The 14,837-nt window shown below is 41.0% G+C and overlaps 1 protein-coding gene across 1 annotated transcript; it reads left to right on the top strand.

The window, feature by feature from the left end:
* The first annotated feature begins 2,523 nt into the window (after positions 1 to 2,523).
* Positions 2,524 to 14,301, top strand: LOC306711814 (tyrosine-protein kinase FRK-like). Its single transcript, XM_079180859.1, has 8 exons — positions 2,524 to 3,084; positions 5,253 to 5,374; positions 7,343 to 7,506; positions 7,607 to 7,775; positions 8,531 to 8,689; positions 9,360 to 9,541; positions 12,832 to 12,997; positions 13,175 to 14,301. Exons 1-8 carry the CDS (start codon positions 2,684 to 2,686, stop codon positions 13,381 to 13,383), a joined length of 1,572 nt encoding a protein of 523 aa, XP_079036985.1. The 5' UTR covers positions 2,524 to 2,683; the 3' UTR covers positions 13,384 to 14,301.
* Positions 14,302 to 14,837: the final 536 nt, after the last annotated feature.

Genomic DNA, 14,837 nt, shown 5'->3' with positions numbered 1-14,837 from the left:
CAGCCTTATTCCTTACAGACAACCCAGGACACCTGCTCTGAGTCCTCTGCAGGCGACTCAGTCCAGAAGACTCTGTCTCAACTTGTGAGCTCAAGGAACTCCAGGAGGAGACCCCACCCTCGAGAGATTGAGATACCCTGCAAAAGATTCAATTCATTGACCTGGTATATATAACACTATCTTTGAAAGGTGTTCTATGAAGTTGACATCTGAAGATATTCATATTTGAAGGGAGAACAGGGACTTGATTGTTGGATTGACCAGTTCTTAGAATTGGAGGATGCATCCATTGTACAGTAACTAGTATAGCAGTCTTGTGTACTTTTTTTTTTTATTAGTAGCTTCAAAGCGTCTTTTTCTGTCAACAAAGTAAGACTTGACCTTTGCCTTAGATGGAATGCTGAATATGATATGACTTGTAATCCTTAGCTTGCTTCTATTGTCTTTATTGTTGAAACTTTCATCAAAGTTATAATAAAACACTGGGAACAGCACAGTCAACAGCAATGATGAAGATTTCGTATGAGCATTTATGTTTTATGTTTGTGCCAGAAGTGAAGGAATCGCCTTGGCTTTGACTAAATACATTCAGGCTGTCAGATTCTTGGATTAACGTCATCAGAGCATCTTAAAATTAAAACTGTGCACTCCTGACCTCTTGTGGTCCAAGTCAGCACTTTCTGACACTGGTTCAGCAGTAAATATAATGAGATGATTAAAACACAAGGAAGGACGTCAGTAAAAGTATTCCAGATATTTTTGGACCCTCGTAAAGCCCTTTACCTCTGTTGTGAAATCATAATTAAACCTACTGCTTCTACTCGCAAGTAAAGCTATCATTGCAAATACTTAAATATCAGTAGTACTACTGCTACAACTATTGTTCCTGAAATTGGTACTACTGCTGATACCCAATGTATTATGTTTGTATATGAGAGAGACGGCCTCAGTCTATTAAAACTCCATTTAGTCCCCCCCCCCCCCTTCTCTCTGTCGTCACCTATACTGCGTTATTACTGTGTTACTGCAGCCAAATTCACACTACAGCAGTTCTCTGTACATATTCTTCTGTTTCTGTTGAGACATAAAGAGTGTAAAATGATTGAATGGTGAGCTCAGGTGCATCAGTCATTGCCAAGCGGCTGATCATTACTCATGACAATATCATCTGACACGATAAAGATAAATGCAGTTTATTGACAGCAGCCGTACCGTGTGATGGGCTGTATTGACATTTAAAATGAGTGATCACAGGAGGAAATAAAAGCTCTCTTCTGCTACACAGCCCCGACCCACACTGGGCCGCTCTATCCTGGTTTCACCAAAGCTCAGTTTTTTGGGGGGCTGGGGGACATCACAGTAGTGAGGACGGAGGCCCAGAACTGAGAAAAACATGCACTTTTTCACAGGTTCATTTTGGGGTACAGTCCGTAAATTGTACAGCCACGAAGCATCCGTTACCACATCTCCATGGGCTACAAGTGTAAATATGTCTGTGATTTTGTAGATTTAACAAAGTGCCAAGGTGGAAATACTGCAAGGATGATGAACTGATGAGGCAGGTGAACAGGAAGCCAGGAGAGTAAATGGCAGGACAGGAACACACACACACACACACACACAGTGAAGGACCCACAAGGGGACAGCAGGAGAGGGACACGTGGCTGATTTCGTTGTTAAGATTGTACTAGTCAGATGTTACAAAACGGACAAGGTAGACAATTGGTCTAGTTTTGTTTAAGTATGCTTAAGTTGGTCGAACGGTCTAAAAAGGTGCAAGTTAAATAACCTTTTTAGTGGGTTATTCTTATATTTTCTTTAAATTTATGTATGGCTGGCGAACAAGTGGGCACTTTTCTGAAATAAACTCAATTTGAGTGTTTTTTTTTGTTATTACTGTGTATCACACATACTTTGTCAATTTAATCTTTTTATTTTTTACTATTATTTTTATTTTTACAAATTAGTTTGAACTACTTTCTCTGAGTAGCTTCAGTTAACCCTATAGAGCCCAGCGTAACTTTGCTGTAGTTCTACTTCTTCCAGTGGGATGTGAAAAGCTATATGCTTCCAAAGTAACTAACCCTGCTATGTGGCCATGATTCTGACTTACTACCTCATTATTTGGATTCATTACCTGCTAATTCTGTCTTAATAAGTACAAGTTGTACTGGCTTTGACATCATTTTTACGTACCACAACTTTACCGAGTACCACATAATTGTGACTCACTATGATTATTCGAGTTATTATTTTTTCCTGGCAGGAATAAACTTCCACAGTGACCTCATAGTTATAAAATGCATCATAAAAAAAGAAAAATATATGATAACAGGAAATTGATGACGCATTTCTTCCTGCTTCCAGGGGTGCCGCTCTCCAGAATGGCCGCCAGGGGGCGTCAGTCGGCGCTTGACACGTCGAGCCGCTCCCCGTTACTCAGCAGGTGCAGGTGATTGGCACCACATGCACTCTCAGGCACAACCAGGAAACTTCACACACTAAGTGACAGAGTGTGTTTGTGTTCGCTGGGTGTGTGCTGAGGGGTCAAAGACTGCTGACGTCCGATCCCGCAGGGATTATAAATTACATCTGTATTTTTTAGGAGGCGAAGGGATTCCCCAAACTGTTTCCGCTTACTCCCGAACACAGAATGGCTCGCAGTGATTGACTGCTCTGTACCATGGAGATCCAGAAGAGGCTTTCCTCGTGCTGGCAGAGCTTTTTGGCATGTTTTAAGAAGCCGAACCAGCCTAGAAGCGGGACACCCGGGGGAGAGGACAAACCCGACATGGTTATTGTGAATCGCGGCGCTCGTAAAACAATAGAGTCGGGCTTTAGTAAAAGAGCAGCTTTAAAACCGCTTCCATCGGCGAAAGCCGGGGTTTATTACATCGCCCAGTACGATTACGCCGCACGCACAGAGGAGGACCTGAGCTTTAATGCGGGGGACACTTTAGAGGCTCTCGATAAAAGTCATGGCGACTGGTGGTTTGCGAAAGCCCTGACCGGGGTCTCTGAGTCCAAACAGGGATACATCCCGGCTAACTATGTGGCGCCCGTGGAGAGTATCGACGCAGAGCCGTAAGTAGCCCATCATGTCATTAGCATATGTAGATAGAAAACACCATTCCACATATAAGAAACATGCAATGTTTACGTCACTTATCCAAAGGTAAAACACTGACATGTTGTTTTGTCTTTAGTGCTGATTAATGTCCACACAGTTTGAAGGGTTAAACCAGTTAATGATTGTCTGTGAGCAGGAAATGTAGACTGACAGGTTAATAATTCCCACGGGGGGGTTTCGGTTTATAAACACAAGAGGAAGACTGGAGGAAAACATGTACACAACAATCTATAAAAGAAATGATCGGCATTGGAAGGGATAATTATTATGGGAAACATATATGTACAAGATTATTTAGCACACCAAAAGCACATTCAAAATGTAAAAAAAAAAGAACTAATTATAATGTATAGCGTGATTTATTCGTTTTTCAAATTAAACAAGCACTTGAACCAAAATGTGCAGGATACTTCGAATTACAGTTATGGAACAGAAAACAGGGAACTGATTTTATATATATATTGTTTTTCTCATTTTCTCTACTTTTATGAAATATATCAACATTGCTGGAATGCTATAAGTATTAACAACATATGTAAGCAAAAGTCAATTTATGCTATCTCAATACACCTTTAATAAAGTATAGTCGATCAATAAAAAACAAGAACATGAACATGGCCAGGAAATGCCTTTGCTGGTATTTCCTGGCCAGTAAAATGCGACAGGGATGAGGTATGTTTGTAGATCAACCCGGAGGTTAGCGCCGATTAGTTCCATTAACAATAAGCAAACGGGATTTTTCCTTTGGATTATGGGAGAAAATAGGCTCTGTGGCAGAGCATCTAACCAGAAACCCATTAAAAAACCCATCGACTTTGACACTAGGTAACCAGAAGCGCAAAAATGCTGACTCATTTCATGGTTTGAGGACTGCTCTCTATCGTATGATCTGTTTAAACTGGTTTTGCAGGAAACTTATTTGTGGCTGCAGGTCACCACTTCAACATGCCTCAGATGCTACATTATGTGGTAACCTCTCCACACTTTGTTTTCACAAATAAAAATGTTATTGTCGCGTGTAGTCGAATTCTTGGGAAAAGCGACGTCACAAAGAAAGGCCTACTCCTCAGTGGAACCGGTTTCCTCTCAGCTGTACGCTGGCTTTTCCCGTTTGGTTCACAGGGTTAAAAATAGTTCTGATTGCCTGCATCAGTCCAGACAACATTTGTGTCACAGTTTCACTAAATCACAAACTGGAGACTGGATGGACAACAATTGATTTCAGTGCGTGTAATGTGAAATATTCAGTTTTAATATTCTGGTTAAATGTCATAGGCGTCTGCAGCTATTCTGGAGTTTAATCAGGGCCGGATTAACCTGCTCAGGAGGCCTGGGGTAAAACATATATTGTGGGGCCCCCAGAGACCGCCTCCTTATGTATGTTGAAGTTAGTTAGTCAGGAAATTCTTTAGGATTAAAAGATATTCAGACTAAAATAATGAAGGTCTTTGGGGATAAGGCTGGTCTCATTTTACATCTTATTTATTGTCAACAAATCTCATGAAAAGACCAAACTGACAATAATTAGTCAGACTTTCACAGCCCGTCTGTGACTCTCAGCCCCAAATCCAGTAACGATAGGCCTTGTATATAAGCTGTAATTTTTTAAAGATGCTAAAGCATTTCTTATAACAGCTGGACACTGTCGTTTTTAAACGATCGTTGCTTAAACAGGAGGAAATATTGCATTTATTGGGCACTATGTTTAGCGGCGCATTGATACACATTTGGTGCTCTAGTGACAGAGGGACTGTGCTTGTGAGATTTGAGTGAAAATAAACAGTGTTTATAGTCATGATTATGAAAGAACATTGATGAGTTGATGCTCACTGATGTGCTTTTTTGTAGTTTTGTACAACAATGGAGCTCTATGGCAGAGAGGAAGAAGATATATCAGGCTTTGATACACACAATACTTGCTGGTGGATCTATATTGGGATTTGTTTAACAAAAGGACATTATATTATATTATTGCTATATGTTTTGTTTTAGTGAGCACAACAGAATTGAGCAGCCAATTTGAAATCAATCCAAATTACCAGTGAACCTTTTTAGAAATTATTTATTTTCAGGAAGCCGTTATGTTTGACCCGCTCGGCTCCTCTTTGCTTAAATTTCGCAGATGGTATTTTCCCGACACAAAGAGGCTGGATGCAGAGAAGATGCTGTTGGCGGGGGGGAATCAGCATGGCGCCTTCCTCATCAGAAACTGTGAAAGTCAGAAAGGGGAGCGGTCCCTCTCGGGTAAGCTAAGATAAACATGTTACATTGGCAACTTTGAAGAAGTTCTCCTCCGATGAGGGGTTGTGTATATTTTCAAAAAGTAGAATTCAGAAGTAAGGAAACGTACGCTTTTTCAATTGAGCAATGTCGGGGGTTTGATAGCGGACCAGTAGCCTATGGGCGCTAATGAAAAGGAAAACACAAAAGAGAGATATCGTAAATGGGTTTCTAGTTTCTACAAAGTAAACGCACCTCCACGCTTTAAGCTAGGGGAGTGAGTAACCACTGATATAGTTCATGATGTGTTCAAATGAAATCTTGTGAAATGTAGTGCTTGGCAAGGAACCTGAACAAATACAGTTGTGTGAAGGAGAAGTTTTCCCAGCAATATGAAATAGATAGAGAGGGAATTATGAGCTGTTTTAGTTCCTAACACCACCTCTAAGCAGCTTTATAATACGTAATTTAAACCAATCAAATATTTGATTAAAAATACAATCATGTATCTCTTAAACATTTGCATTGTGTGATTTTAAGCAAATACCCACTATAGATGACAATAACAAAAGTAAAGGACAACATTTAGAGAGATGTTTTTGGAACAGTGGTGAAAAAACGTTAGTGTGAAGCATTTTTCACTAAAATGTTATGCTAACGAGTTATCCTAAAATTAGATTCAAAGAAATTGCAATATTACTGTACTATTACCTACAGTATCACAATATATTGAATCATAACTCCTGTATCATGAGATGCCAAATTCTCTTTTAGCATGTAAGTTACAAAGAACACATTACTTTCTTTTCTCTTAAAGATAAAAGGTGCCATCATCAGCTACAAAACGCACTCTTCAATACACTCCAGGTTTTATAATACAATTCAATTTTTTTTGTATCTCTTAATATCACAAATTTACTTCAATATGCCAATATGAGTAGTATCTTATGGTAATACGGGTATGTAAAAACGGAACATTGTGGTTAATGTATCATGATAATTATTACCGACAATGACTCAGCGATGTCTTAAAATCGTACATACCAGCAGTCAGACTGCCAACAAACTTAAATTGCACGAGTGTATTATTCTGCTTGATCAACATTACTTTCTCAGATGAAGTCATGCTAGTTGGCCAGGTAGCATTCTACAGTGTGTGTACTGTGTCCACACGTTTCCAAACAGCCCCGGCATTGTTCAGTGTCTCACTCTTGTCCTCAATTGAATCAAATGATTAATGGCTCCAAGGTTATCGAGTTAAAAAAAATAAATAAAATAGAGGTCTGTGCTCCCATAAAGCAGCGTGATCACTTTTATCTCCCTCTGCTCTAATCTGTCTTCTCACTTTGGCCTTGTTCTTTCTTTCCATTGGGACCAAATTCCTTCCATGTTCATTCATTAAAGGCAGTTGATGAGCCACACAACCCGAGGTTAAGTCACTGAGTTTGTGTGTGAATCAAAAACATATTTACCCCGTGCTAGTTTTACTGATTTCAATGAAATGGAATCAAAGGACCAAATGACGGTTATATTTGCTTTTTGTGTGTGTTATTACTTTTCTAATTTTGGCCACGATCCAACAGCAGCCTTTAAATCTGTATATGTAATTAACACACCGATAACTCCTGATAGGAGCTCAGGTGATCAAGGAACTAGTAAAAAAAAGTTGTCATGTGTAATAGTTGTGTAATAGCTCTATTACAACACATAAGTTCAGCATTTAAAATGTCTTCCAAAAACATCCTCAAATGGTTTCAGTATTAAGTTGGTGAGACATATTTGGATTCCAATGAAGGATTATGGACAATATTATAATTTTAGACTATGTGGCGCTACTTTTTCATACTGAAGCACATTTACAGGGACCATGTGACAAACGCGCGTTGACTTGCTTTAATTAAAAACTTTCCCTCACCTCCTGTACCATGAGGAAAACTTAGTTATGCAGTTCTTGACTCTTGAGTACATCCCTCATGTTGACTTGTCTTTCAGTGCTGGACGGTGGGAGGGTGAAGCATTACAAGCTGAGAAAACTGGAGAACGGTCACTACTTTGTGTCGAGGACCAAATCCTTTGAAACACTGGAGGAGTTAGTGGAACATTACTCCAAGCAAGCCGATGGCCTCTGTGTGCGTCTTGGCGAACCATGCAAGACGGTCAGACACTTTGTTTCTGTTCCTTCAGTACACTTTTTTAAAATACATTATGAAGTCACCTTGTCATCTCAGTAAACAACAACTCCTCCCGTCTGTGTAGATGGAGGCTCCGCAGACTTACGGCCTGTCCTACAACACGGTGGACCAATGGGAGATTGACCGCAAGTCCATCAAGCTGCTGAGGAAGCTCGGAGCCGGTCAGTTCGGAGAAGTGTTCGAGGGCCTGTGGAACGACACCACAGCAGTCGCGGTGAAGACCCTCAAACCTGGTACGCTACTGCCTCCTTTCCTCTCACCGGAGGTGTTGAACAGGATCATACTATTCAGGAATGAGTAAAGTACTTATAGTAAGATGTCAATAGCTGGGCCTCTCGTAGTGTGGCGTCGTTGTGTTGACTCCCAGCGGGAACCGGGCGGACCAGCGAGGAGAAGCTCAGCTCCTGGACAGTGGAGGAGCAGCTGCTGCCGGGCGCGGTGCTCGCAGGTCGAAGGCGGCAGCAAAGTAGGATCTGGCTCCGTGCATGGAAGGCTGCCGGAGGCCCCGCTGAAGTCTGAGCTAAAGGAGTTTCTAGTTAAAATTCAAGTTTCTCCAGAATCAACAAAATCAGACTCCAGCGGGGCCTCGGGCAGCGACCAGCCTGCCGCTGATAGACCCAGATTGACCTACTGTCGGCGCTCTGGAGGGAGTTGGAGAGCTCTGCAGCCGGTAGCAGCTCCTCGTCCGGCAGGAGCACAACTTCGCCTCACTGCTCCGCCGGTCAACAATGATGACCGTATTGCTGGGTATTTAACATATTCATGTGGCTGGTTTGTATTCATGGCTAACTTTGTCAGAATGCTAACATTTAGTAAAGTGACAGTGGAGTTAGAATTGTAAGCAGGTTCAGTTTCTTGATTGGGGGAAAATAAATGTAGTGGTTGTAAGAGTGAGTGTACAAAACGCTACACCACACACTCACCAAAGATGTCACAAATAAAAAAAAAATGTCACTCCTAATATACCGTCACTGAACACCTCTTCCAGGTACAATGGACACGGAGGACTTCCTGAGAGAGGCTCAGATCATGAAGAGGCTGCGGCATCCCAAGCTGATCCAGCTGTACGCTGTGTGCACCCTGGAGGAGCCTATCTACATCATCACAGAGCTGATGAACAACGGCAGCCTGCTGGAGTACCTCAATAGTAAGACCAGCTGTCACCACCTTTCCCACGTGATGATGAGCTCCTGCTTCTTTATGGCAGGGTCAGAGTCCAACGCTAATGTGCAAGGGTCAGGTGTAGAGATTTATCCCAAAGCACTTGCTTTGCAGCTCTCACTTCTTAGACAGACGTGCCGTGTAGTTGTGCGAGATATGTAGTGTCACTTCCATTAAGAGTGAGAGGAGGAGCGCTCATGTGCAAATGATGTCTGTAACATGTATCATGGTCAGGACATGTTCAAAGTCGAAGGAAGTATAACGTAATCTAGACTGTAACTGCTATAGATTTTATTTGAAAAAATAAATAAAAAGAATAACCCGTAGTGAACATTAAAAGCATGACTGTAAAAGATGAGTTTGAGTTAGTCCCTGGCCAGATTTTACTTTAAAGGTGCTAAATTTGACATTCGAACCATATCTTGAACGATTGCCTCTACATGGCTCTCATCATGGCGCCGGCTCAGCTAGCAGCTAATGGTGCTAACAGTGATTTGATTTCCGATATTAAAATGATAAATAGTTCAGACATGGGTGGATTATGAGACAATGGGCAGAACAATTTTCTTCTATATCCTATTTCTTTCTCTGCCACCTTTCATACTTTAAACACGGTAGGACTGCGACTGATTATGTGCCTCTCTGCTTGATTACAGAGGATAAGGGCACTACGCTGCGTATCTCTGACCAGATTGAGATGGCTGCCCAGGTGGCATCGGGCATGGCTTTCCTGGAGTTGCAGAACTACATCCACAGAGACCTGGCAGCCAGGAACGTCCTGGTGGGCGAGAACAACACCTGCAAAGTGGCTGACTTTGGCCTCGCCAGGGTCTTCAAGGTGGGTTTGACGTTCAAAGTGCTGTTGTATAATGCATGTAGCAAATGTTATAGTAATTCTCACTAATCACAGCAAATAAGAGTGTTACACTACACTAAAAAATACTTAAGTAAATTAACTTTTTGATCAACTTATTGTACAAGGATTCTAGGCAGGTGTTGGAACTGTGTAAGCAAGCCTGCATTCCCCATTAATTACAGACATTTCCCTCATTTACTGGCATTTATCATACAACCTAATATATACTCCACAACCCAAGTCAAATTGTCTAGTTTAGGTATTGTCACATGTTGACAACGGTTATCTATCAAACACCCTTTCAAAATACACTTTTGTCCGGTCATGTTGCGACAGTAAGGGTTTACGTCATGGACCGAATATAAGAAGTGGATGTTGTTACCATGATGTCAGCCATCGGTTTGTGGACTACGGTTGCCATCTTGTTTTTTCAGAACCAGAAGTGACACGAGAGGGTGGAGTTGAGTACACCTGAACGCTGAATTAGACATTTGTAGGCGACCAAAATGTTACAAATGGCTTTCATGAACTGAAAACACAGTGTAAAAGGGTTTAGGCTGTAAGACGAAAACACGGACAACTCCCAGACTGGACAACGCCGTGGTGGCAACCTGTCAATCGCAAGGTAGTCCTGCCCTAAAGCATGCCCTGTTTTATGGTCCGTTTTACTCAAAAATAAAACATAATTTACTAAATGATCATTATGTATTGAAGAAGACTTGAAATTGGAGATTGAGACCATAAACTCGTGTTTACAATGTTTACTGAGGGAATAAATCAAGAGAGAAGTAGAGTCAGAAGTAGACTTCTATACAATCAGACTTTTTGCAACCAGAGGAGTCGCCTCCTGATGGCCATTAGAGAGGATACAGGTTTAAATGCCTTTACACACGGGTTGCGACGACTAAACAACAAGAAAATGCTAAATACTCTCCTGCAAATATTTTATGTCTTGGGCTTTTATGTTGAAAGATAAGAACGGAAGGATCGAAACCGGTTTGCACAGACTTTGTCAAGGTTGACAGGAGTAACAAAGTTGGCCGTTTTGGTTCATGTTGTCAAATTTGAAATGAGGCCCTGGCTAGCCTAAAACTCTCCCAAATCATAGCACAACATGTCAGTAGTCTCAAAAAAAAAATTGGCTTTGATAAAGTGAAGCAGGACAAAGTTATAGAGGTTTCAGTACGGAGAGGTCACGCGGGGTCAAGCCAAATTCTTATTTTGGAACAAGCTATTGCATCTGTTCTATTCTAATTTCATATAACTATATATTTCACTTGTTTTATCACTAATAGTGTTCGATCTATCCAAATACAGCAGTTTGGCATCATTTTGAGAGCCAGAATTCCCTCTAAGGCTGTAAACCATGGATCCATTCTCGTCTGAGCTCCAGTCTTCATGTGTGTATTTGAAGCTATGATTGATCAATTTTAGAAAATGACACCTCTTTAGACGCGTCAGTCTCAGGAATGTGGTAGTAGAAGCCTGGTGTTGATTGACAGTCTTTAGCCAGTAAAAATCGAAAAAACGCTGTGCGCCCCCGAGCCTAAAATTCCATTCGCCAAAAGTCTGACCCCTTCCCCCCGGGGTCCCATATGTTAGGTTGACCCCCCCTTCTCCAGGAAACCGATGACAAAGACACAGGACATCCATAGCAACAGTGTTTAGCAGGCAAACAGGGAATTATGCCGGTCTTTTCGTGATTCAACGTAAAGGTGAGGTGCTGTCTGTGATCTTTTTTCGGTGAAGCGGTTTGTTGTTCTGGCGTTTGTTTGCTCACAGCTCTGTACTGGTTTCACAGAGAGAAATTCTGACGATATCTCTGGATTCTGTGCCGAATTCTCATGCTTTCTGGTATATTGCTCGGCCATGTTAGCGGTTAGCTTTTTGTTCGTAGCTTTCTCAGGAGTGGTAGTTTGCCGAGTCATTGCGACAAATACGTGATATTGTGGTACATCTTCTAGTTGCTTATATTAGTTGTCTATAATTGTGTTTGGAGTGTGTAAAAAATTACTTACATGGTAGTGTTGCCCAGATGTTGCCGTTTAATCTGGTATATATAACGTGTATAACATTCATTATATTCATTTCTGAAAAATGCATTCTACGCTAAACTGTCTCGCTGGAACCCTAAATGGTCCTCGGTCGGTAGCAGATGGTTTTAACTATTTAACCCCTAAGCCTATTTTGAAAATGTCATAAGAGCTTTTCTCTCTAACTACAAGGTCTATTTGAATAATAAAAATGTGAGCTTTTTTTAAGATGTGTATATGTTACTGGTTAATGCTGAATGAAGATAACACACAGCAAAAATTTAAAATTTTCAGGTTCACCTGGAAAAAAAAGCATTTTTATTGTTGATTTGTATTTCAAATAATGCAGCAGTAGGCCTATAAAACTCCACAATCATAGTACAACATGTCAGTAGTCTCTACATACTGTTTTTACTTTGATAAAGTGAAAGCACAATAGAAAAATACAGGCTTTTGTACGGAAAGTTTGGCCAAGATCAGGCCAAATTCTCATTTTGGATGCTGCTGCTCCAGGTCTCCCATGTTAACTTTATATACTGTATAACTATATATTTCATTTGTTGTATCACTAAAACAATAGTTCAATCTATCTAATACAGCAGTTTGGCATAATTTTGAGAGCCTGGGCCCTCTATAAACCTGTAAAACATGGGTCATGGGTTTTTTGGCAATTTTCATCCAGAAAACAATTTCAAGGTGCGAAGCGTTTCAATTATTTTGCTGTTTGGCTGTGTTATCTGTGGCAGAAGAATTGTAACTTTGTAATGGTTTGTAGGAGAAGAATTTGGAAGATATTGTTGGATTCAGTGTGGAGTCCTCGTGCCCTTTGATATGCAGTTTTGTCTGTGAAAGTGCCGTAGTTTTTGGCTGGTATCGGTAACGGAGAACATAGCTCGCAGTCTCCTGGCGAAAAATAGGTGAAATTGTGGTAGTACTTTGTGTATATATATGTTTTTGAGTGATTAAAATAGCTTACATGGTCCATTTTGTCAGAATTTATTCGTTACGCGGGTATATGATATGTCATAAAAAACACTTTTATGCGTTCTCAGAAGTACTTTGTCCTACATGTGTACTCATGTGTACACTCTGTCGCCCCCCCTCTAGGACCACATTGGGTCCCGTTAGGGGTTAGGCACCTCTGCATTGGCTTCACTTTTCACACCCGGAGGTTGCCTCCGCATCTCTACACTAAAGCTGACTTACTGACAGTAAAATCTATATTTTTTTTGTTTCTAGCAAGAGAATGAAAATGTGTACGAAGCCAAAGAAGGAACTAAATTCCCTGTGAAGTGGACCGCGCCAGAGGCCATCCACGACAACAAGTTCAGCATCAAATCGGACATTTGGTCCTTTGGAATTCTGCTGTACGAGATCATGACGTTTGGACAGATGCCTTACCCAGGTGAGACTTTCGTCAACCTAGTCCTATGATTCTCTGAACATAGAGATTTAAAAAAATGGCAGCGACGTATTCAGAATTTTCTGGAAAGTCAAAGAGCAGTTTTTCTTTTCTGTGGTTTTAAGTAGCTCAAACATTTTAATGCTATAATGTCCTTCTGTGCCCCCCCCCCCCCCACAGCCATGACCAACTACCAAGTCGTCCAGAGGCTCCCCACGGGCTACAGGATGCCAAGCCCCCCCAACTGTCCCAAAGTCATGTATGACATTATGATGGACTGCTGGAAGGAGAACGAACAGGATCGGCCCACATTCGAGACCCTGCAGTGGAAGCTGGAGGACTTCTTCGACCTCGACGTGACCTCGTACGACGACGCCGCCCGTTACTAGCACACTGGCGAGTCTGGGACACACGGAGGGAAAGAAGAAAAAAAAAACACTTTCCGCACTGAAGCTAAATCAAAAATCACCTGAATCCAAACATGAACATACGTCTGTTTTTATGACGCGACAGATTGAACCGGTGAAATGAAGGATCTAAAATGTTTGAGCTTGATAGAATGTTGTGGCTGTATCCGACATGCAGTGAGGAAGCTTTTACTGCAGCAGCACTCCTAGGTTTGGCTTTGTTTGACAACTGAATGCATGTGTCTGGAAGTGCCTGACTCATAGTAGCACACGCGATTGGAAGAGGCCTCTTTCAGCAGAGACACAAAGCTGCTATCTGACCATCTCGACGGACTGGTTCTTCTTGCACTCTGCATAGCGCACATTCTTTCCACCGGCTGTTACCGGCAGGTACCTGAGAGGAGTCGTGAGTCATGTTTTGCTCGTAAGCTCGATCTGTTTGGCGTGTGCTGATCATATGTAGATTTCAAAAGTGATTTAACATTATGCAGAAGTCTTTGGCCCCTAGAACTGAACAGTTAATGAAAGAACGACTAGATGATCTTCTCATTAACAAAGTGCATGCAAATCTAGAGTGAAGTCCACGCCCTCCATTCAAAATCAAATTGTTTTGTTGGTCTTAAATAAGGTGGACTTGCAGTATAGTTGCTCAACGACTGAACAATGTGAAACTAGACTTGATCCCTCCATTAACGCTGCTCTCAGATCTGTGGCCACGTGTATGTTTGAACCTGGTGGATTATCTCGTGCTCTAATGATTGTATATAATGTTTTTTGTGTCATGAACAAAATCTTGTTAATTGTACATTTTAGCCATGAAAGTGTTTCTATAATCCTACTGTATTTTATCATAATTATCCGTTATACATGGAATAATAAAATGATTTATATTTACTACAATGTTTGGTTATTGGTTTGGATTTGGAGAAAAGAAAAGCTTGTGTTTTGAATTAAGTAAAGATCATACAGAAGATTTGCCAGTGGGAAAAAAAAGGTTTGTTAACGAACTAAACAGAATTCTTATTTCTCACTTGCCTCTCAGGACTTCCGTAACATAGTAATCAATCAGAAGACATAAGAAAATTCTAAAAATGTACAGGATGAGTACATTAGATGAGGATGATGTAAATCAGAAAGATCTCACTTATGTAACTTAAAGTTAAAAAGAAAAAACAATCCGAGGATCACTTTCCCAAATAAATGAGGAAAAGAAAATATGCCTCATGCCACTGTTGGCTGTAATGACAAAAATAATTATTTTGATTACCCTCGCTTATCACTGCCTGCCTTTATGAATCCAGGTTTAATGTATTCATATTTCCTCATCACACCCTTTGGAGCTTTTACTGGCACAGGGTTGTCTCTCGCATCACTTTGCTGGTTCAATAATCAATCCATTTTGTGTCACTGCATCCGTTTGATTTTCGACACGCTTT

Source organism: Pholis gunnellus (assembly GCF_910591455.1).
Source record: "Pholis gunnellus genome assembly, chromosome: 19".
NCBI lineage: Eukaryota > Metazoa > Chordata > Actinopteri > Perciformes > Pholidae > Pholis > Pholis gunnellus.
This window is presented reverse-complemented; position numbering and strand designations above follow the sequence as displayed.

Excerpts from the sequence above, each read along its gene's own strand:
- LOC306711814 (XM_079180859.1), top strand. The coding sequence starts at position 2,684 with ATGGAGATCCAGAAGAGGCTTTCCTCGTGCTGGCAGAGCTTTTTGGCA. Across the intron at positions 7,776-8,530 it reads GGTGAAGACCCTCAAACCTG|GTACAATGGACACGGAGGAC; the intron begins GTACGCTACTGC and ends CACCTCTTCCAG. Across the intron at positions 8,690-9,359 it reads CCTGCTGGAGTACCTCAATA|AGGATAAGGGCACTACGCTG; the intron begins GTAAGACCAGCT and ends GCTTGATTACAG.